We start from the raw sequence: 22,105 nt of genomic DNA, 5'->3' as shown, positions 1-22,105 counted from the left end.
ATGGTGGGGAGGGAGAGTAAAGAGAATTATGTGGAGACCAGTGAGATTTCCAGAATGTGGAAAAAAATAAAGATAACCCCTCACAAGAGGAGAGAAGATATTTGTTAATCAGCAGCACTAAGGTCATTTAATGCTGAAACAAAAGCAGAATGGGACCACGTTCCTTTGGGCTAATGCAGCTTGTAGGAAACTCCTGATGCTGGCAGAGGAACCAGCATCCCTGCAAGCTGCAGCAGGGAATCCTGGCACTGCCAAAGGCTCCAGGAGCTCAGCTAATGCTGATGGAAAATCCAGGGGTTTATCCTGTACTTGGACACTCCAAACAGCCCCAAGAGGTTTAATCCTGTGCGAGGCTGAGGAGGATATTGTGTATCATGGATACTCCAGCCAAAGGATTGTTCTTCCCAAGTAATTGAAGGAGGGGACTGGAGGGTCTTTAAGCTTAATTGATTTTTTGATTCCAGTTCCCTACGGAAATGAGATTGGTGCAATGAAATTGGCTGTGTCTGTCTGCCCGTCCCCTGCTCCTCTCATCCCCTAATAACTTGGGAACTCAGAGACCAATTACAAGGGAGCTTGACAGAGGAAGGAGGTCTCAAAGCTATCAAATTCCTGCATCCCTCATGAAAGCAGGCAGCCAAGCAGAGGAGACAGCCTTTAATAACATGTCCAGGAAATCTACCTGGGAAAAGTTATTGTGGTTTAGGTGAAAACTTGATTTCTCAAGAAAGAACAACCAAAAGACCCAACTATGTAAAAAATTCTGCAGCTCATTGAATTACTTGCTCCCTGTGTGGATAAATTCAGTTTTTCATGGATAATCTCAAGACCAAGACAAAAAAGACAACACAGTTGGAGATCAGGAAAGAAATATGACTTTATTTGCATTTTGTTCCATACTGAGTTGCACCACCATAAAAAAAAAAAAGTATCACTCCAAATATTTCCATCCTTACCCATCTCCCCTCTAACCCCATTATCTGCCTAATTAAATTTTGGGTGTATCAAATTGTTAGGCCCATCTTTTGGGAGGCTGCAAGCTTCAATCACAATTACATGCTGCATATTTCATGATATATTTCTTTTGCGTATAATTAGGAATAAAAAATGTAATCCCAAAAAGATGGTTAATAATTTAAATCCTGAGGATTTGATTAAAAGCATCTGAGCATTGCAGATGACAAGGAAAGAACAGTGACTCCATTATAACCAAGGGAAAAAATCAAGGATTTAAGCACTTTTTTTCCCACACCAGGCCTAAAATCCTAAAAACAAATAGAGGAACAGAAAAATATGTCAGCCCTGATATATTCCTGCAATTTAATCTGTGGTATAGGGCTGAGGGTTTTGCACATAAGATGTTTCATTTGAAAAGTTCATCTACAAATATTTCTTAAAATGCTCCCTTCCAAAATTTCATTAGCAGAAATTAATATTCTCTGATGGAAGCACTGCACTTACCTCACTGCTCAGGCAGCACCACCTTCCAGAGCCTGTGTGTTTGCAGGCCACTATACAAAGCCTTCACACAAAAAATCAAATCATCTCAACACTAAAAATATAGGTGGAAGAGAAACAACCAAGATCATGTTCTCAAAACAATTTGCAAATTCAGGATATTTATGTTTTATTACAGTCTGTGCCACCAGTAGACATCTTTAAGGGATGCAGAGGGGAGTAGGGATTATCACCAGTAAGTGAAAAATTCAAAACAGGGATTATAGACATTTTAAAGCAAACTGGGACTGGGAACAGGGAGGCCATTCCCATTTACAAACACTCTACATTTGCTTCCAGGGAAAACACACCTGCAGCTTCTCCACAGCCTTGCAGCAAGCTCTGAGCATCCTGCAGCTGTGCACATGCAGCACTGCAGCTCCCCAGAACACAAAATGTCTCTGTGGGACAAGAAATCTGATTCATCAATGGGAGGCATCAGAAACCAGGGGTATGCAACATGGTAAATAATATTTATATACATATTTTTTTAATATATATATATATAACATTTTTTATTGATGTCTCCACTGTCTTGACTGCTACACAGGCTACAGCCGTGCCAATTTTTTTCTTTAATTCTACAAAACTAGTTACAAATTCTCTGCTTAATACTTCTTGATGGTCTTTGATTTGCAGGGCCTGAATTATAAATTTTTTCTGCCTAGATAGTACTATATAGAAACACAATGGTACATTTTATTATTTTTTAAAGTACAGCATCTAATAATGCTTGCACTTTCTACTTTCTCCCTGTCACATCTCTCTCTCACTGAAGGAAAGGCAATCTTGGCATTTTACTGGAATCTCTCTTGCCATGTAGCACTACTAAATATCAACACACCCATGTACACTGGATTCAAATTGCATTTTAAAAGACAGACTTAAATCTTTTTTAACAATTTGGTCTCATTTACCTTTACACAGAAGCTCTGGCCCTTCTATTGACCAAAAAATTACATCACAGGACCAAAAGAGATTAACTGAAATAACTCCCCACAGTAAGTCTATAGCAGAGGCAAAAAATTAAACCAATTAAGTGCACTCGGAATCAAGACATCTGTTCAAGTCCTGCCTTTGCTCTGTGACAAGGAAATTCACTTCCTTACTCTGTGCCTTTGTTGACAACTGTGAAATGAGAATATTTCTTCTCTCCCCACCTTTGTCTGTCTTATCTGTTTAGGGAACAAATTCTGCAGCCAGAATCAGCTCTGGCAGTGCCCCCGTGCTGAGGATGAGGCAATGGGTGCCTTTGTTGCATTGTTGTGGCTGCAGAGCAGGGTGGCTTGCAGCAAACACAAGCAGGGAAAAGCAACCCTTGCTTAGTTTAATTATCAGGAAATCTTGGGCCTAAGTGAATAAATTATTGCTTTGTTTCTACTTGAGGCTGCCTTGCTGTGTTTTTCCCAGAAGAGAACACAGTGGGTTTCTGCAAGTGGGGAACAGATTAAAACACACAACTCTGCTGAGCTGCTCAGTGCTGCTGATGGTGAAGCAAGCTGAAAGCTGTGGTAAGGCTGATGTAAACAAAATATTTACATAGCAAATAAAAGTCAGCTACTCTTGATTGACCCTCATTCAGAAATCAACCCTCATTCAGAATTAACCCAAGTTGAGAAGTTCCTACAAAATGAATGCATACATTGATTTGAAGTATAATCAGAGAATCACAGAATGTTTGGGTTGGAAGGGACATGGAAGGTCGGCTAGTTCCACTCCCTGCCATGGCAGGGACACCTTCCACTGCCCCAGGCTGCTCCAAGCCCCAGTGTCCAGCCTGGCCTTGGATATCTCCAGGGATCCAGGGGCAAACACAGCTGCTCTGGGCACCCTGTGCCAGGGCCTCCCACCCTCACAGAGAATTCCTTCCCAAAATCCCACTATCCTTGCCCTCTGCCAGTTTGAAGTCATTCCCCTTGTCCTGTCACTCCATGCCCTTGTCCAAAGTCCCTCTCCATCCTCCTGCCAGCCCCCTTTAAGTACTGGAAGGTGCCATAAGGGCTGCAGAGCTTTTCCCCAGGCATTGGCCCCCTGGAGATCAGATCCCATTGCCAAGGGAAACTGGGGAGCAGAACAACCACAAGAACAATCTGCACTGCCTTATCCTCCCTGCCCAAAGAGAGAAAGATGGAACCAGTTAAAACCCCACCATTCCTGGCAGCCACTGGTCTAACCTGTGCTTGAGAAATTCCACAGATGGAGACACTGCAGCTTCCCCAGGCCATTTATTCCTGGACTTAACCATCCCTTCATTTGAAAAGTTTTTCCTAATGTCTTCACTAATCTCTGCTGCAATTTAAGCTCATTATGCCTCGTCCCAGTGGACATGGAGAACAGTTTATTCCCTTCCACTTTGCAGGTAATCACGGGAGACTCTGAAGACCTATTATTCCCCCATGTTGCTATCACATGTTTTAGCATTTGTGCTTTTCATGCTATAGGAAAATGTCTGATACAGTGAAAAACTGCACATACAGCCTTAGGTAAAAAGAGATATTTCACACAGAGAGCCTTTAGGATATCAGTTATAAGAATACCTGGGCAAGTCCTGTCTTTGACTCTTCATTTCTAAATTCTACCTGTCTAAAAGCATTTGAAACAAAGAATCCTGACACTTTTCAGAGCAAATGTCACCTTGCTGGAGGAGCAGAAGTTGTTGCATATTGGCTAAAAAATGACTGCCTTTGTGGCTGTGATTATACTGAACAACATGAGAGCAGCTAATGGTGTAATCACCAGAGCAATGTCTGCTGGTCCAAAGAAATGGGCTCTGCTCCACACCACTGATACCAACCCCACATGGGGGATGGGTCATTCAGGCCAAATTTGCAAGAGAACTCAGGAGCAGAAACACCCAGCTTTTGATGCAGCAGTGGAATTACGGCTGAACTTGGGGACTGAGTGACTCCAACTACAGAAAATCTGTCATTCTCAAGGCAGTGAAAAGCACTGGGCACATACAAAAGTGTGAGGCAATTAAGATGGAGCTGGCAATACCTACACAGCTTTGTAAAGTCATCCTCAGCAGCATCACTTCAGCCTTTGTTGGGGGCTCAGAGCTCAGCTTTGACTGGTTTTGCTTGGGAAAACACCCACCTAAACAAGACTTTTTTTAATATTTATTATAATTGCAGCAGCACCAGCACTAAACATCCCACCTGAGATGCAGCAGAGCTCCAGACCTGCATGAAGTAAGCACACACTGATTGTCCTGAAGGACTGGCCAACAGAAAGAAGTACTTACCAGCTTGCTTTTGTGACATTCAGGGCACAGATGCCACTTGGCTTCTAATACCACAGTGTTATGAGGCTCTTGTGAGAGACAACCCTGGATATTCACTGCTGCCAGCAGTCAGTGGTGATTGATGACTCTATTACAGTGATGGCTGTGGCTCCATGTTTTCTCCACGGCCCTCAACACCAGCCAAAAAGCAGCGACTTAAGGAGCTTTTTCAGCTCTCAATTCCTCTATCAAGAGTCAGTACATCCTTTGTTCAGCTGCTTGTTACAAAAGTCAGAAAAGGCTTGTTTCTTGATTCCTCCAGCTTATGAACCTATGCCTTGACCTGCATTTCTAGGAGAGTGCTAATAAAAGGGAGATTAATCTTGTAAAAGAAGTATCTGTATTTCAACTGCACATTGTGATATTTCCACCCAACCCATGGACACAGCTGTAGCCCTGACCAACCAGCATTCATTTTCCCCACTGGTTGTCTCACTATTTTTGTTTGTTTCAAGCATTTACATAACACACCAGCTCACCACAAGGAATTCTCCCTCTGGGTTTTAAGCCAAAAGAGAACCAGCAAGTCAAATCCATTCCCTCATACTGGGCTAACTTTGCTCACTAGAACATGCAGATCTCAGCATATTAACAAGTATTTCCCCCAATATTTACCACTGAAAAGTTGCACAGGTGGCATCATTTCCTAGTTATATTATGGTTTCCTTTGTCAACCAAAGTATTTGGGATTCCTCTAATTCTGTTGGTTTTGCCCTGTGTTTCTAGCTCTTATGTCACTTTGCTCCCCACAGCTCTGCACCTGTAACTCCCCACTCTATCCTCTCTCCATTTCACATATTCCTTTCTCTACATCATCACTAAACCACCTTTTCCTTAGTCCCAGCCTAATTCTGCCTTCAGACTTTTTTTTTAATTTGGACACATCCTCACTTTTTTTTTTTCCACAAGCTTATTATTGCTGTGCTAGTCACTCTGACAGAAGCCTTTAGCTCCCATGACTGGGCTCCATTTGGCCCTCTTTAGCAAAGCTAAAATTCTAAAAATAATATCAAAAATTAAACCTCTGCCCAACATCAGCCATGTAACCCTCACTGCAAAAAAGCCAATTAAAACTGCAAGGAAGAGGGGTGGTGCACAGCTACCAGAACAGAGGCTGGGTGACACTGTGGTGAGGGCATTATTCATATTTAACTCAGGATGATCTTCCTTTTTTCCAAACCTATCAGAACCAGTTTCTATTACCAAAGAATCCACATCTAGCTCGTGACAAACTACAAAATATTCCACATACAACTCATTTAGCACATCTACCTGGTAACAGCTCAAGTTTGTCAGATTTCTGCACACACAGAGCTGTTTCCTCTCCATCACCACCCTCTCTGCAACGATCTGGTACCATTCCTGGTGTCAGCAAGTTTGTTTTCCTACAGGTAATAAAGTGCTCCCACTGGCTACACAGGCACTGATAGAAGAGAAGAAGTTGGAAGCAAAGAATGAATCCAATCTCCAACCCAAAATACCCACAGCTCAATCACCTTCCTCAAGCCTCAGCTTTTCTATCCCTCCTTACAATTCACTGTAAAATAAATATTTAAGTAGTAACACCTAATACAAGTTACCAGGAGAACAGTCTGAGTCTGCTCTGCAAACAGAGTTGAGTGAGACAGCTTTTAGTGTCATACTCAAAAGAAAAAATGCCTTTTTATTTCCCCGTTCATCTCACTGGAAAAAGATTAAAGATTCAGAAATTTTTCCATCAGGAAGATCTAGAACTCAATAACTCCTGCAACTGAAGGGTTTGGTCTCAACATTTGTTTCAAAATCAGTAAAGGCTGCTACACAAAGTATTTATTTTCAAAAAATCTATAGATATTTATTGAACAAATAAGAAAGCAGTGGAAGTTTTCATAATCAGATACTACAAAATAGCTAAATTTTTAAAAGGTTATCTACAGGATTGAAATAATTCAGCTCCAGACAGCAGATAAAGAAAATAGTTTCACTGACATTATAAGCAAGCAAGGAATGACAGATTTAGACAAACTACAATGAACAAACAAACATTTCTTAATTAAAACCAACGGGAGTACAAAGATTGTTCTTCTCACTTCACTGGTTTTAGTGGAGCCTTGTTAGGAGCAGGTGAGCATCTCTTGTAGAGAAGGACTAGCAGCAGTGGTCTAAGTGGACCTGCAATAAATAAACTCTATTTTAGGAAGAATATTTAGAGCAATCATTAGCAGGTAGAACATTGACCATCCTAGGAAAGCAGAAAGCCAGCTTTCACTTGTACCGAGACACAGAATATAGGAGTTTAATGATGAAAAAAGTGATCTTTATATAATGTGGCACCATCTTGATGCACTAAGGATGCATTGTGCAGAAACACTGTGACTCAAATTAACATGCAAAAAGATCACAATGGAACTGCCATTAGTCTTCTTTCCTAAGTAACTTATTTTTAGAATAAACCAGATGACTCACACTACTGAACCACTAAAATATACCCATCATTCTTAGTGCCCTAAGGTTGGCACAAGCAACTTGCAAATGTCAGAAAAGCATATAAACCTCGTTAATGTTTTCAGAAATTCATTTAAAGATAGAAACAGGTCCAAAAAGATGCCTGTCTAAATGCATTGCAATTACGTTACAATTATTTTCCAAATACACAGATATGCTCTGTCTTTTCTCAGCTCATTACTGACTCAAACAATTTGCCCTTCTGGGATCAATTGTTTGCTAATAAATAATTGTTTACAGTCACAAAATGATATTAAGGAGTATTCTTATTAGTTTTCCTTCTACAGCCTAATAAGATTCCAAACTAGCTGATTCCCAAGAGTCTAACCTTAACCTTGCTGTGTTTAACAGCCCAGGAAATGATGAACCATCTGTTTCAGAAAATAATGGAGGGCCAAGAGGAAATATTGTTTAATTGTAGATTAACCTCCTTGTGCAGCAGAATGAAGCATCTACAGAATTAGCAACTCCAACTAGCAATGAATGAAAAAAAAACCCTGAAAGCAGTTCTTACTATTAGAAAACCAACAGCATCAAGTATTCTTTTATCAACTTTGAAAAACACAACAAAATAAAACAACTCATAAATGTATGTAATAAGTACAACCTGATTTAAAAAAAAATTAATTATCATATTTGGATTCTTCTACTTGAGGAACTCTGAGAAATAAATACTAAAACAGTTCTGGCTTTATTTTTCTAGAAGTATCAAAATTACTTTAAAACCAGTATCTCCAAGTGAGAGATGTGGAAGTTATACGATAATAAATATCTCATCTTTGGAGGTATAAAACAGCTGCTCCAAAGCAACAGACAAGTTACTTAAGGGTGTGGAGGGAAAGATCTTGAGGTTTTAAACTCAAGCAATTTGATCATTTATGTATCTGTTTTCACAGCCACTTTAATAATGGAGACAACCTGATAAGGTGTAAGACAGATTGAGTACTAGAAGAGAAAAAACCTAGGAGCGGTAAAGCACAGGAATTTGAAAATAAAGCCAACTGCTCCTGTGCCTCCATCATTAGGGCAGCACAATTCTGCACTGGGATGGCAATTTTTCTATGTAACACTGATGCCAAAGCAAGCTGAACAGGAATTTTTACCTCCATCAATCAGTTTGCCTCGTTTTGACAGCAACAACAACAGGAAAGCGTGTTATCAAAGGGCTGCAGCAAACTCCAACATGCAGGAACTGAGAGAGCTTTCCCTTGATTTTACACAACCTTCCTAGAACAGAATCTAAATTCACTGCTCACTCTGACAGCTGGGTGCATACTCAGTGTGACAGATTGCATTCATTCCAAGTTTTAAATATCCAAACACGGTAACATTTACTCCAATAAATTATTCTTGAATTCCTCACTCAATTCCTGCAGCAATGAGCTCGCAATAACTCTACAGCTTCATATAATAGCACCCATTGAAAGAGGAGAAGAGTTTGACATTCTTCTCCCACTAAACAACCAGGCACAATTTTATCCATCAGCCGTCTATCAACCTACGGATATTGAAAGCTTGGGCGAAGGAGATAACATCAAACCCAGCCCTACTGTCAAGCTGCACTATCTCCTGCCATCAGTAATACTATTCATGAATTTAGGAAAATTAATAAATCTTGGGGTGGAGGCTCAGGAAGCCTCAAGTGCAGGTGAAGCAGACACTCACTTGGGCTTTGTCTCTGCGTCTGTCACTTGGCGGATGTAGATGCCGTCCTCGGGGTGCTCGATGTCGTCCATCTCGTACATGTAGGAGGAGGCGATGGCCAGCGTGGTGCCGTCGTTGCTGAAGGCCAGGGAGGCGATGCTGGTGGGATAGCGGTGGAACTGGCACAGCCTCTTCTTGTTGAAGGGGTCCCAGATGTTCACAAAGCCGTCAGAGCCGCCTGCGAGTCAGGGTTTCAAAAAGTTAGGATTGAGGAAAGGAATAAAACTGAAGAGATGCAGCACGGGAAAAAAGGAGAACTACTCGTAATTAGTTTGTCAGGAAAAACACAGGGTGGATTCATTCGGTAAAGAGCACAATGAGCATTTCCCAAACTCCCTGTTAAAGCAGTTAACTGGAGAACAGACTGCAACACAATTTTATCTTACAGAACTCTAAATTCTAAGAAAGTGGTAAGGCAGAAAAAAATTTCCTAAGAGAGATTCTCACTGCATCATAGTTTTAAGCTGACACTGAGACTTGTGATTGCATCTGAAGCTGACAGTGAGACTTGTAATTACATCTGCAGATCCAAACACAAGCTTGTGTTTGGGGGAAAAAATATTAAGAGTTAAGAACTCTCACCATACCAAATAATTTTAAAACCCTGCTTATGGCATGAATACAATTTAAATGCTTAAAAAGCCAGGGTATATGAAGTAAAGGCTGATCTGTTTACACCAAAACTAAAGGAACTGAGGCAAGTGTTACAAAGAATTGCATATTTACCTGTAGCAAACGTGTTGTGGACGTTATGGAAAGAAATGGCATTAACTGGATAAATCTGCTCGATGTTATTCTCCTTCAGACGGTGACATTTGAATGCATATTTCTTCTTCTGGATTTCTGGGCTTGGATCCAAATATTCCACGGCTACACGACCTTCAATAGAGCTTAAAACATAACCCTAACAAGAAAAAAAAAATGAGCTACATGTTTTAGAAGTTTACAACTGCAGAAAAGACTGCAATACGATTTTATTTCATAGCCTTCTAAATTCTAGGAAAGTGGTAAGGCTTAGAAAAAAGCTTTCTAAGAGAGATTCTCATTGCATCATAGTTTTAAGCTGACAATGAGACTTGTAATTACTTCTGCAGGTCAAAAAACAAGCTTGTCTTTGGGGAAAAAATTTCAAGTGATAAGAGCACCTTCCATTTGCTCACCTATTCCCCAAGGCCTAAATATCTGAAATATGAGAGATACTCACAGGACTATTTAGTTTCAGAATTACATTACATTAAAATTAGTTCAGAGCTTTATACTAACAACTAAACACTCAAGCTGAAATAGTATTTTCAGTGAAACTTGATTACAAGTTGTGTTCACTTATCCAGTTAATTACAGTCCTGACTTGGAGCAACCTGAGATGCTTTTATTATCACTTTTGAGTTAAGTCCATAATAGATCTTTTCAGAAATAGGATTGCAATGATATCTAGCTATAACAAGGCTCTTTAAAATCCATCATACAATACAATCTGGAAGATCAGCTTGTTTTACTATAACTAGAACTGAAAATGGACAAAGCTTTCATGCCAGTTCAAGAACAAGTAACTAGGTCTTGCAATTCCTGTACTATCACTCTGTACAGGGGAAAATTCCCTTACAAATTAGTTTGGCAGAGAAAAGCAATCTTCTTGCTTTCCTTGAAGAAAGAAATACCACAGACACACCACGTTAACTTGCACAGAACAGCTGTAGGAGCACCTGAATTGTACAATTCCCCCTGGATAATGGATCCAGGGTTCTGCAGTGCATGCCACAGAGAGAAAAAAAAAGAAAAATACATAAATGACATTCATGCAGTTTTAATCCTGCCCCTGTTCACAGACTGTTCAAGAACCCTGGGTTACAATGCATAAAAGCTGCTTAGGAACCACCAATTCTGGCTTTCTCTCTTCTACTGCAGCTGGGGAGGGGAAGGATGTTATTTTTAATTACATGTCAGCATTGTGATTCATTAAACAGATCATTTCTAAAGAGGAGACAAATCTTGAGGAACAAAACAACAACATAATATGCTTGCAAGTCAGTAGCAAGCATGATCATTTCTAAAGAGGAGACAAATCTTGAGGAACAAAACAACAAAATATGCTTGCAAGTCAGTAGCAAACATGGCTAAGCTGCACTAAAAAGAATTAATGTACCCCAGAAAGTTTCCCCCTCCCAAAGTTTGATTACACAACACATCCCCAGTGAAAAGCAAACTTGAAAATAAACCCCCATTTCCCTGAAGAACTTCAGCAGCAATGTGACTGCTGCCACTGCTCCCATACCTGTTTGTTGGGGAATGCTCTGATGCAGCGGGTCTGGTATTTCAGGCTCGATTCCCTTCGCTGCTGAACGTATCCCATGTTCCTCAAATCCCACACCAGCACCCTCCGACCTGCTGTCCCCACAATCAGCCTGTCCCCAGACACAGAGAGGGTGTAGACCTGCCAAAAAACAATATTTACAGTACTTAACAGTGATATTAGCCTGGAAACCCCCCTGCTCTTTGTACAGAATAAGCTGTCAGCAATGAGCACTAACACAACTGGAGACATCTCCCATGGAATGCACAGCAACAGAATTCCCTGCAGCTTTCATTTAGAACCCAAATTTGGGACAAGCAGCAGGAATGTGCAGCTGGACAGTGAGAACACCCTGATGTAGCATTCAAAAGCTCAAAAACTATTTCAGGCATTAATTTACTGAAATTAATGGCAAAAGAAAAACCCATACAAAGGAACAGAAGGGGAATGCTGGATATTGGAATTAATCTTGGCTTGGTTTTGCATTCCCACTGTCAGATCATGATCCTGCAGTTTAGTCCTCCAAAACCACATCACACATTTTCTTCTGTTTTCCTCCACCTGGTAAGCAAGTATTTTTATTTATAAACTGAATATTTTGAGTTGAGCTTCATGTTAATAAAATAAATTGCCAAGAAATCATTAAAAAAAAAAAACACATTACTTTGTGTACTTTAATAAAACTAAGTGAATTTGAAGAAAGCAATATGCTTGACATATTAAAAAAAAAAAAAAAAAAAAGATAATGGCTTGTAATTTTAACTCTATCCCAAAACTTGGCTCAGTGGGAAATTTTGTACTATCAAATTTCATATGAAAATATTTAGTGCATTATTGTTTCCAGCTATTGTTGGGGATGCAGTTCATTCAATATGTTAAAAAAAAAAAAAAAAAAAAAAAAAAAAAACAACAAAAAGGAAAGTGGTTTAGTCAAAAAACCCTGTGCAATGGAATGAATTCCAGGTTGTTGATACATAAGCAGATGGAATCCAGCTACCCACAGCTGCCACTGAGCTGCTAACAAGAGCAAACGATGGGAATGAGCTTTTTCCAGTGATCAACTGCAGCCAAACACACAGGAAACAGATCTTGTGTACTCCTCAGATCAGGAATTAAAAGTGTAACAGATCTGCCAGAGGGAATCAGTTTGCTTTTGGCACATGCTTGGATGATTTCATTTGGTTTCACTTTGTGGTTCTCTGATGAAGCCCAACAAAGCTGCTTGGTTCTGGTAAGAGAGCACTGGAACATCACACACAAGTTCTCTTCATTTGCTACAAAGAGGTTTTCAAAAAGTTAATTTCTAATAAAAAGCTAAGCAGACAGGTGTGTATGTATACATACAGATAAAAAAGCTTCCTTTAACCAATCCTCATCCACTCAGCATGCTTTCTTGTCTAAAATATGATTATTGAACTCTTTAAGACTGAGATTTTAAGATGGGAAAGTCTTAAATATTCACATGGGGGTTGCCCAAAATTTCTGATGATCCCAATTACTTCTAAAAAGGGTAAGAAAACTTTGAGCCAATGGCAGTTACACCTTTTAACAAGACAGTTTTTTGTTACTGACGTAAAAATCCGTCCAGAAATATTCATAAACACTATATAAAATGTGTTTGTGTACATACAGGGAAACAAAGGCATAAAGAACATGAAATATCTTAAATCTTCTTCACAAACTGATGTCACACCTGTACAGTGAGTGTTCTTTCTCCACCACACAGCCATAAATCAAATGAAACCGTTGTCATGCAGTGGAGTAGGTGTACACATTCATCAAAGGCAGCATTAAAAAAATGACATAATGAACCTTGCTGAACCAATAAGCAGCTTGATTCACCGGGGCTGTCCATTATATGATATTCTGTCAGCAATTTATCACAGTTCTTTACATGCTACATACATCTATAAATCAAAACTAGAAATAATGCAATTACTTTATTCTGCACAAAGGTCTGGCCAGAAGTAGATCCAGCTCTGCTGGAACAAAAGTAAGAGCTATTTAGGGGCAAAGGGAAGGTAATGATGGCTCATAATTAGGACTTGACAATAGGATGTCACAGTGCTAAATGAAATTTTTAAAAGGTACAGGCAAAAAAAAAATCATATGTAAAATTATCCAGCAAGCCAGCCTGTGTTTAGGAGTCTCTGGAAAAAAAAACAGGAATTTCTGTTGATTCCTTCAATGACACTGCTGTAAGCAGCATGAGAAGTTAACACATCATATGGCCATTAGAAAAAGCTGAAGACATCATCACATTTTATCTTATTTCTCTGAGTCTCCCATTATCACAGAGGTTTTCAGCTTTAGGAGAATATCTAAATTTACTAGGCACTAATACAAAACAGGCAAATCACAATACAAGCAATGCTGTTCCATTTTTTGAACACAAGTAAAAACCAAAAATATTATTTCAGGCAACATAAAAGACCTCCTACAGAGATATTATTCTGTGCACATTCCAGAACAATCAGGCCTTGGCACTGTCAGGGTCTGATACACCTAAAATCTTAACATTTAAGGAAATCAACTGTGCATTTTACAACGAAGCCAAGATACTTGGTTTTCCTTCAAATGTATTTTAAATTTTAAGAAAGTGGTCCAGCACAAGCACCAAGAATTAAGGAACATTGAGGAAAAGCTCAAAGCCCTCACAAAAATGGCAATACATTCTGAATTCCAATCTTTTAAAATGCTACACTTCCACTCAGTTTAAAAAACATTAAATGTAACTCCACAGATTCAGCTCACAGCTTCACAGCTTCAGCCCAAGGCAGTGTCCTGTGGTGTTTCAGTCCCAGGATTCATTATTTAGCTCTGGAATGCAGCACTAACCTTTTCAGGCTGGGAGAAGGTTCCTGCATTGCAGGGAGTCCTGGGATCCCAGAGTTTGACAGTTTGATCCCAGCTGCCAGTCACCATGACATTCACTTCTGGGCAATACTCCACACACCTGATAGGAGCATCGTGGGCACCAACAAGGTTTTCTGTAAGAAAACACAAAATTTTGCAATTTTAATGGCCCTACAAACAGAATGAGAAATAAAGAATAAAAAAAGAACACAACTGCAGCACAAGCATTTCCTGACATTCTACAGGTGCATTTCTATGCCAGAAGTCCCTGTAAGGATAGTTCAGCCTTCAGAAGCATAACTTGTGCAAAGATCAGGATGGTTACATTTAAATTTATGTTTCTTGATCTTAGGATTAAAGAATTTTAGGCAGTCACTGAGAGATCTTTACAGGTATAAAGCATCAACTGGTATCACACTGACAAATACACTAACACAGAAAGCAACTTAAGCTTGTGTTCTTCAATAATATGACAAGAGAAACCAATGAGCACCTTAATAAAAATATTAAAACACTTGTAGGAAGTCAGGTATGGCAGAATTATTTTAACTTTTTGTTACCATTACTGCACACACTGATTTGTCAAGCCCTGGCTATTGGCAGGTGCTGGTGATAGGCTGAAATTTGCTTCTCTCTTTAACATTCTAAAAATACACAAAAAAGTAAGACAAACTAGATCCATATTTTGCACCAACAAGGCATTGGAACTGGTACTTTCAAGCAATGTTTTCTTAGAAAAAAACTGCAGCACAAGGTCATGACTGATAAAGCAAAAGCTCTGTACATCCTCTGCCATGAAAGATCATTCTAAATACATCCAACCCACAAACCTCTGAAAAAACAACATGCTCAGTTTTAGATCAGCTTGGCTACTTCACTCTGAGCCACTGAAGCCTATGGCAGGGCAGGATTATCATGAGAAAAACAATTCAAGGAATCCTGCAAGCAGCTACCAAATCTTCTGGCAATGCCAAATTCTTCCAGGTTTTTAGGTGGGCCTTGCTAGGGTCACTGGTTATTTACTGACCAGATACTTAAGTATCCCCCACCTAAAGAACCTGAAGAATAATCTGTGCATGTAAGTACATAAATCTGAAGCTCAGGCCAGTTGCTGACAGCATTTAGAATTCAATCTGCTCACCTTGGTCCGTGTTTAAGTCGTGCATTTTCAGTTGCTGATCCAGCCCCCCACTCCAGGCATGGGTAGGATCCTATAAAGCAATTAAATTTACCTTGTTAATTTTCCATGGCTGCTCTGCTTTCAGCATTCTAAACTCATAACATAGGACTTGTTTTCAAGAGTTTTGGGAAGATAGGAATTAAGACACAAATGTTAAAGTCTGACCCAGATTTAAGCAGACAGAAGCTTTACAAAATGCTTAAGTGCTTTGAGCAATAAGAATTTCTTTAGTTTAGAAGTAAAACAAAAATTTTAAAAAAGCAGATAGAGGCTAGACCAAATAATATCCATTTCTTCATATTTTAAATGACTGAGAACCCATCTAGGTGCAGGATAATCCTAAAACTAGGATTTAGAAGGGAGATACAATTTGAGAACCTGAGTGTTGATCCACAGTACAGCATCAGCCACATGACAAAACATTCAGTGAAAAAAAGCACAGGTAGGCCCGCTCTGTCATTTCAGAGATTGACAATTTCTCATACTTTGGCCACTCTACAGCTGTAAAATAATAATTTAAAAAGCCCTCCCACACTTACATAAAAAGCACAGTCCAGGACAGCCCCTGAATGCTGATATTTGAGTCTCATGGTGTTGGCAGGAACATCATAGAGCCGCACAGTCGTGTCCCAGGATGAAACGAGCAGAAACTGAGATGTGTTTGGACTAAACTTCACTGAGGAAATCCCATCATCTGGAGTTTGGTTGAGCTTGAACTCGTTTGATCCTGTCATCTGCACACAGCAAGGCACAAAGCAATTTTAATGACTAAAGAACACAGGCCTAGCAGGGAACAAGACTGAGCCTCTGAAAGGCAGCCCAAAGCAGACCTGAAAACTTCAGTGGCTTTTACACAGAACAGGTTCAGAACACCCAAATTTCTCCAAACTCTAGAATTCAAGATGCCAATCCCTGTCTAAAACCTCAATAAATGCCTTTCTCTACAGAGGGCTTTTAAATATCAAATGCAACATGAATAAACAACACAAAAATATTATGATCATTATTATAATCTATAAGCTTAGATATTGTTACTTACAAATGTATTTCCCTCACTCTGCTGAGCGTGTGGCTGTGATTTCTGAAGTAAATATTTCTAAGTTATTGTGAACATCAAGAAATTGCTTTAAGAAACATGTCTTAGCAGAAAAAAAAATTGGATTTGAAAACTCCAAAAAATGTTGCTTTGCTCCTGGATTGGTATGACTGTCACATGCTTGCAAGAATTGCAACTGGATCATCTTTTATACAGCTTTGGGCACTGTGCAACTTTCAGACCTTTAGGCTTCCACAAGTGCTGTGAAATATGTGCAACAAAAAGCTTTAAGATTGTTTTTGCCCCTCTCTTCGAATCCAAAGAGCAGGTAAAGAAAGGAAAGTTATGTTTTGAGAAGTGCTGAAATGTGGAGTGACCCCAGAACTGGGATGTGACCAGAAAAACATCAACAATTCAATCAAAGAGCAGTGACTGCAAGGCAAATGCAGCACTCCCAATCCAGGACCAGTTTGTTGAAAACTTCCAAGGACAGCAGAAGTTATGAACTGCAAATTTCAGCTGCAAAACAGCACCTTACAAGCACTTTGAAAGAAGAAAGTGCTGGTTACACACCACAAAACAACCACAGCCTCTTTTCAAGGTTTCTCAGCACATTTACCTTCTGCTAAAGGTGACTTTAGCTCAGATTTTCTGTACCACTGTCACAGAATTTGTATGCACAACTGTGAAGGTAAGATTACAGCCCTCAGAATAAATCAGAAGACAAGGAGCAGAGGAACCAAGGGCCAGGTGCAAATTTCGGGCACAGTTTGGTGTTTGTCAGCAGCTAAACAATCATCAGGTTGTGGAATAAAGTGAGGAACACACATTCCTACACCAGAGAGATTTCCTGAGTGGGAGCTTTGCTCTCTAAGACACCCTTCAAAAAACACAAAAAAACACCCACTGTGCCAACATAAAGTGCTATTTCTGCTATAAAACACAAAAATACACCCACTGTGTCAACATAAAGTGCTATTTCTGTTACTGAAGCATGAAGTGAAGGGAAAAAACCCTTTTAATCATAGAGAAGCTTCTTTCTGAGCCCCCTTTTTAGCCCTGCTTTGGGAACATTGGGAAATGAGAAGCTTGAGGTTTTGCCACACATCTTTCCACGGGAATGTTACTTGGGATTCAGCAGCACCTGCTGAGGATGTTTCAGATGCAGATCCAGAGACACAAAACCTAAAGGAATTCAGAACAACTGAGACAATTAAATTGGACAAGATTATTGCTGTGCCTACTTAGGCCAGAAAACTCAAACAAAACATGAGGTTTGAGGTACGACTTACTGTATCATTTGGGGCCTGGTACAAATTATTAACCAGCCCAAAAGCAACTCCAGGAGGCAAAGCAACTAACACAAGAAACCTGGAAGGATGTCCCAAAGATATTTTAAATCCAGAACAATGTTCATAATATCAGAATTTAAGTATATCCTGCCTCATAAAAAAAAAAAAAAAAATCAGACCCAGAGCTCCACATTTTCACAAAAACACAACCAGGATTCCAAACCATAGCGCTGTGCCCACCTCAAACAAAAATCCTGGTAAAATGTTGAGAAAAAAAGTTTTTAAATATTACAGAGAAAGCACATGCTGCTGAAATGGCGATTCTGACTTAACCACGGGGTTCAGTTTGGCAAAAAAGAAAATTGGGGGGAAAAAAAAGAATTTTTAGTGAGCAAGCAAGAAATCTGTGCTTTTACAGCTCCTCTTGGCACGGGTGTCACTGAGCTGGCCGGAGGAGCTGGAACAAAGCAGAAGGAGCCCCGGGACTCCCCTCCCGCGCTTTTATTCACAAAACACGAAACTCAAAGTACCGTTTTCATGCTGGACGAGTTCCTCCCGCTGCTCCACGGGCCGCCAAGGAAAAGCTTTCGGAGTCAGGGCAGCCCCGAGGCCTCGGTCCCTGTGAGGAGCGCCGGGATGAGGAAAACGCTGCGGGAAGGGAAGAGAGTGAGGGAAGGGCCTGGGAACCAGGCAGGGAGAGCGCCGCACGGGGGAACGAACGCGCGGCCGGGACGGGAGGGCCGGGTCACGCCAGGCCGTGCTCAGGGTCCCGGATCCCGGATCCCAAATCCCGAATCCCCGGTCCCGAGGTCGCGGCCTCACCTCAGCCGCCGCCGCCGCCGCCGCCCGCGCGCGCGCACTGCCGCCCTCCCCCCGCGATTGGCCGGTTCGAACGCGCGTGGCGCTGCGTCCCCGACGTGCGCCGCGAGCCCGCCGCCGCGGGGCGTGCCGGGAGTTGTAGTCCGCCGCTCCCGGGGCAGTGGCGGCGTGAGGGGAACGGTGCCTCCTCCCCGTCCCACCCCGGCTGATAACGGAGGGGCCCGGGAGGTGCCCCCGGAGGAACCGCACGGGGAGAGAGGGTGCTGCTGGGCTTTAGCGGTGCTAACGGATAAAACCCGAAATACGAGTTATTACCCCTAAAAACAGAGTCCGAAAGGCGAAGCGGGGCCGTGTTCCCCAGCCCGGCTGCCGCTACCGCGGGGCTGTGGCACAAACCCCGGCTGTGGAGCGCGGGGAGCGCGTTCTCCTTCCCCGCATGGCAAAACGCCTCATTTATCCCGTCGGGTATTTTATCAGGGAAATAAATTCGGGGGTTTGTTTTTCGCTGTCCTCGTTGCTGTTGCTGTTACAGCCCCGGCGCTCGGCACGGGCCGGAGCTCGGAGCCGGTGGCCGCGGGATTTACCGGTTTGCCGTGACCCACGGGGGCCGTCGAGGATGCCCAGTGCGAACCCGAGCCGCGGAGAGCAGCGACCAGTCCCCGGTAGCACCGAGCCCATCACCGCGGCTTCCACCGAAACACTCCGAAAAACAGAAAAAAAAAAATAAATAAAAGAAAAAGTCCCCGTTTAACGAAACTTTCCGGGAAATGCCCCTCATCTCCCAGCCGAGAGAAGGGCAGCGAGCCCCCGTCGGCCCCGGCACGGGCGGACGGTCGGGCCCGGCTGGGATTCCCTGCAGGAAACGAGATAAGGAGCAAAAATTCCGGAAAAACAAACCCTCGGCGTTACGAGTCGTTTTGGCTCTCCCGTGCATCGATCCCGGGCCCTTCCCGGCCCGGCCGCGGGGACACGCGACCGAGGTGGCAAATGTACAAACGAGGCTTAAAACGCTTTAATTTTTTTTTTTCCTTTCTTACTTTCTTTAAAAATATTTACAGATCTGAAATAACGCGCTTTTTTTAATTAATTTTTTTTTTTTCCTTTTCAAGTGACAGGACGGCAGGAGGGGAGAGCGGGGGTGCCCCCGGCGCCCCGGGCTCTCCGTGTGCCCGTCCCTTCCCATCAGTTTCGGTGCTGTGTCCCCTCCACGGGGGCGGCCTGAGAGCCCGCACGGAGCCCCCGCGGCGGCCCCGGCCCCGCTCCCGCTGCGCTCCCGACGGGGCGGGGGGCGCGGGGCTCAGTAGTCGATCTTGTTGTAGAGGTTGTAGAGCGGTAAGGCCGAGAGGTTGCTGCCGGGGTAGTAGAGAGGGGCGGGGAAGGCGATGGACCGGGGCACCGGCACTCGGAGGAGGGAATTGTCTCTGAACACCAGCGGCATCCCCACCAGAGTCTGCGCCGAGGCGTGGGCCATGTTGGCCGCCTCCAGCTCGGCCGAGAGCTGCCGTTTCCACTTGTTCCTGCGGTTCTGGAACCAGGTCTTCACCTGGGTCTCGGTGAGCTGCAGGCTGGAGGCCAGGCAGGCCCGCTCCGAGCTGCTCAGGTAGCGCTTCATGTCGAAGGTGGATTCCAGCTGGAAAACCTGCGAGCGGCTGAACACCGTGCGCGTCTTCTTCTTGGCGGCGCCGGCCTGCCGGTCCCCGCCGTCGCGCTGCCTCTCCCCGCAGGAAGGCGAGGAGGGTCCCAGCGGCTTCTCCTTCTCGTCCTTACAGTCCTGCGGGGGAGGCGAGAGGAAGGGCCCCCGCTCCCCGCTGCCCGCCGCCGCCGCTCCGCTCCCCTTGGCGCTGCCTGCAACAGAGCGACAGCGCGGGGGTCGCACGGCGGCCGGCACCGGGACCCCCGACGGCCGAGCCCCCCGGCCCGGAGGGAAGAAGCACCGAGGCGAGACCCCGGGCAGGCACCCGCCTCTGCTCCCGGGGGAACACACAACCGACGCCTGGGGAAGCCATCCCCTCCTGGGTGTCCCTGTGCCCCGGATGGATGGCTGGATGGATGGATGGACGGACAGGTGACTGTGTGTGCCACAGTGAAAGCAGCTGAGTCCCAGGCTTCCTATCCGACACGAGCCGGCAAATTTTACTTTACAGCATCGCATTTCATAGACCGTTTATTCAGAAATAATGCTAAATAAAATAAAAAAAATAAGCATCGTTCTTCCCTCTGCCCGAGCTGTAATCAGAAGCTAAGAAAACGAGCGTTATCCATCGCACCGCATCCCTCGGGGATATCAACACCGGATGGGATGGAAAATATTTTTTGTTTAAAAAGCCACCCCATTTTTCCTGGAGTTCCTTCCTCCCCGCTTCACCCACGGACGGCGCAAACACTCTGTGCCCCGAAAGGAGAGAAGATGCGACGTGCCCCCGCCTCCCTCTTCCCGGCGGGGGCCGGAGCGGGGCCGAGCCCTCCGCGGCCCTTCCCGGCGGGGCCCGTCCGTCCCGTCCCTGCGGTACTCACCGAGACAGGTGAAGCTCAGGGGCTGGTGCTTGTGGCACGCCTCGGCGGGGCCCTGAGCCTCGGGGCAGAAGCAGCCGCGGTGCTTCCAGCTCTCCTCCGGCTCCTCGTCCTCCGAGGACAGGGAGAGGGTCCGGGCGCGGGCGGGCCAGGCGGGCGCCCTGTCTGCGGCTTCCCGGGGAGGGTCGGCGCTGCCGCTGCCCAGGATGGACTGGATGGTGAAACTGGAGATGGGAGCAGCCGCCGGACAGCACTTGCTCGGGTCTTCTTTGCTGCTCATCCTGGGTTCATAAGAAAGCAGAGGAGGGAAGCTGTCGCTTTAGAGGGGCTCGGGGTGCGCGGGAGGGGGGTGCCCCGGCAGCCTGCGGGGAGCCGTCGGTGGGGCGTGTTTCGGGGGGCGCTTGGGGCGGGCGGCGGGCGGCTCTCCCCGCGCCGACCCAGGCGGAATGCATGCTCCTTCCCCCGCGTCCCTATTGATCTGCGGGCGGCGGGCGGCGGGGCTTCATTTGCATGGAGGTGGCCTCCGCCGCGCCAATCACGGCGGCGGCGGACACGGAAAGTTTGGAAACCCGCGGGCTCCGGGAATGGGGGGGTGCGCCGGAGTTGGAGGGGGGAACCCCCGGCGGGTCCTCGCCGCCGTCCCCCGGGGCTACGCTGACCCCGCGGCCCCGGAGGAGGGCTGCTGGCCGCCCGCCATCCCTCCTGCCCTCCACCTCGAGTGGGCGACAGCGACGTGGGCTGAATGGCTCATGCCGGCCGGGGGCGGGGGGTGTCGGGATAAACACCTTGTGCATATCCGGGGATCTTTACCCTGCTCCTCATTAAAGGAGGAAAAAAAAACCTGTCACGGTGTGTGTTGCCTGCTTGGCAGCCCTGGGAAACCTTCCCGAATCCGGGATTTGCGCTGCTGTGCTGCAGCCGGTAACAAATGTCCCACGAAATGCCTCCCGCGCTTTCATGCCCGGGCCTGGAAGCGGGGAGCAGGGAGGGAGGGTACGTGCCGCTGCATTTCCAAATAAACTTTATCAGGAGTCGGGGGCTCTTCCCGAGTCTTCCCAACTCTTCCCGAGTATAAATCACAGCCAGCGCAGTTCTTCCCCCGCCGCTCCTGCCCTCGGAAGGGGAAACCCGCAGGTGGCAGCTGCTGTGTCCC

At 44.3% G+C, this 22,105-nt stretch overlaps 2 protein-coding genes across 2 annotated transcripts; both read right to left on the bottom strand.

Annotated features, from left to right (window-relative positions):
* Positions 1 to 6,592: 6,592 nt before the first annotated feature.
* On the bottom strand, positions 6,593 to 18,493 carry BUB3 (BUB3 mitotic checkpoint protein). The gene is made up of 9 exons (XM_041415440.1): positions 18,445 to 18,493; positions 18,153 to 18,270; positions 15,834 to 16,028; positions 15,256 to 15,325; positions 14,097 to 14,248; positions 11,241 to 11,399; positions 9,695 to 9,872; positions 8,930 to 9,146; positions 6,593 to 6,931 (listed from the first exon to the last, which is right to left on the bottom strand). Exons 2-9 carry the CDS (start codon positions 18,159 to 18,161, stop codon positions 6,922 to 6,924), a joined length of 990 nt encoding a protein of 329 aa, XP_041271374.1. The 5' UTR covers positions 18,162 to 18,270; positions 18,445 to 18,493; the 3' UTR covers positions 6,593 to 6,921.
* A 1,245-nt stretch (positions 18,494 to 19,738) lies between these two features.
* Positions 19,739 to 21,232, bottom strand: HMX2 (H6 family homeobox 2). The gene is made up of 2 exons (XM_041415441.1): positions 20,956 to 21,232; positions 19,739 to 20,286 (listed from the first exon to the last, which is right to left on the bottom strand). Exons 1-2 carry the CDS (start codon positions 21,230 to 21,232, stop codon positions 19,739 to 19,741), a joined length of 825 nt encoding a protein of 274 aa, XP_041271375.1.
* Positions 21,233 to 22,105: the final 873 nt, after the last annotated feature.

This window comes from Onychostruthus taczanowskii, unplaced genomic scaffold (assembly GCF_017590055.1).
Source record: "Onychostruthus taczanowskii isolate IOZ18803 unplaced genomic scaffold, ASM1759005v1 scaffold5, whole genome shotgun sequence".
NCBI classification, from domain to species: Eukaryota; Metazoa; Chordata; class Aves; order Passeriformes; family Passeridae; genus Onychostruthus; species Onychostruthus taczanowskii.
The sequence above is the reverse complement of the archived record's forward strand: the minus strand, read 5'-3'. Positions and strand labels throughout refer to the sequence as shown.

Coding starts and splice junctions, on each gene's coding strand:
- BUB3 (XM_041415440.1), bottom strand. Junction 9,873..11,240: donor GAGCATTCCCCAACAAACAG/GTATGGGAGCAG, acceptor TTTTCTTGTTAG/GGTTATGTTTTAAGCTCTAT. Junction 9,147..9,694: donor CCACAACACGTTTGCTACAG/GTAAATATGCAA, acceptor CCTGACTCGCAG/GCGGCTCTGACGGCTTTGTG.
- HMX2 (XM_041415441.1), bottom strand. CDS start 21,232: ATGAGCAGCAAAGAAGACCCGAGCAAGTGCTGTCCGGCGGCTGCTCCC. Junction 20,287..20,955: donor CCTGAGCTTCACCTGTCTCG/GTGAGTACCGCA, acceptor GCTCTGTTGCAG/GCAGCGCCAAGGGGAGCGGA.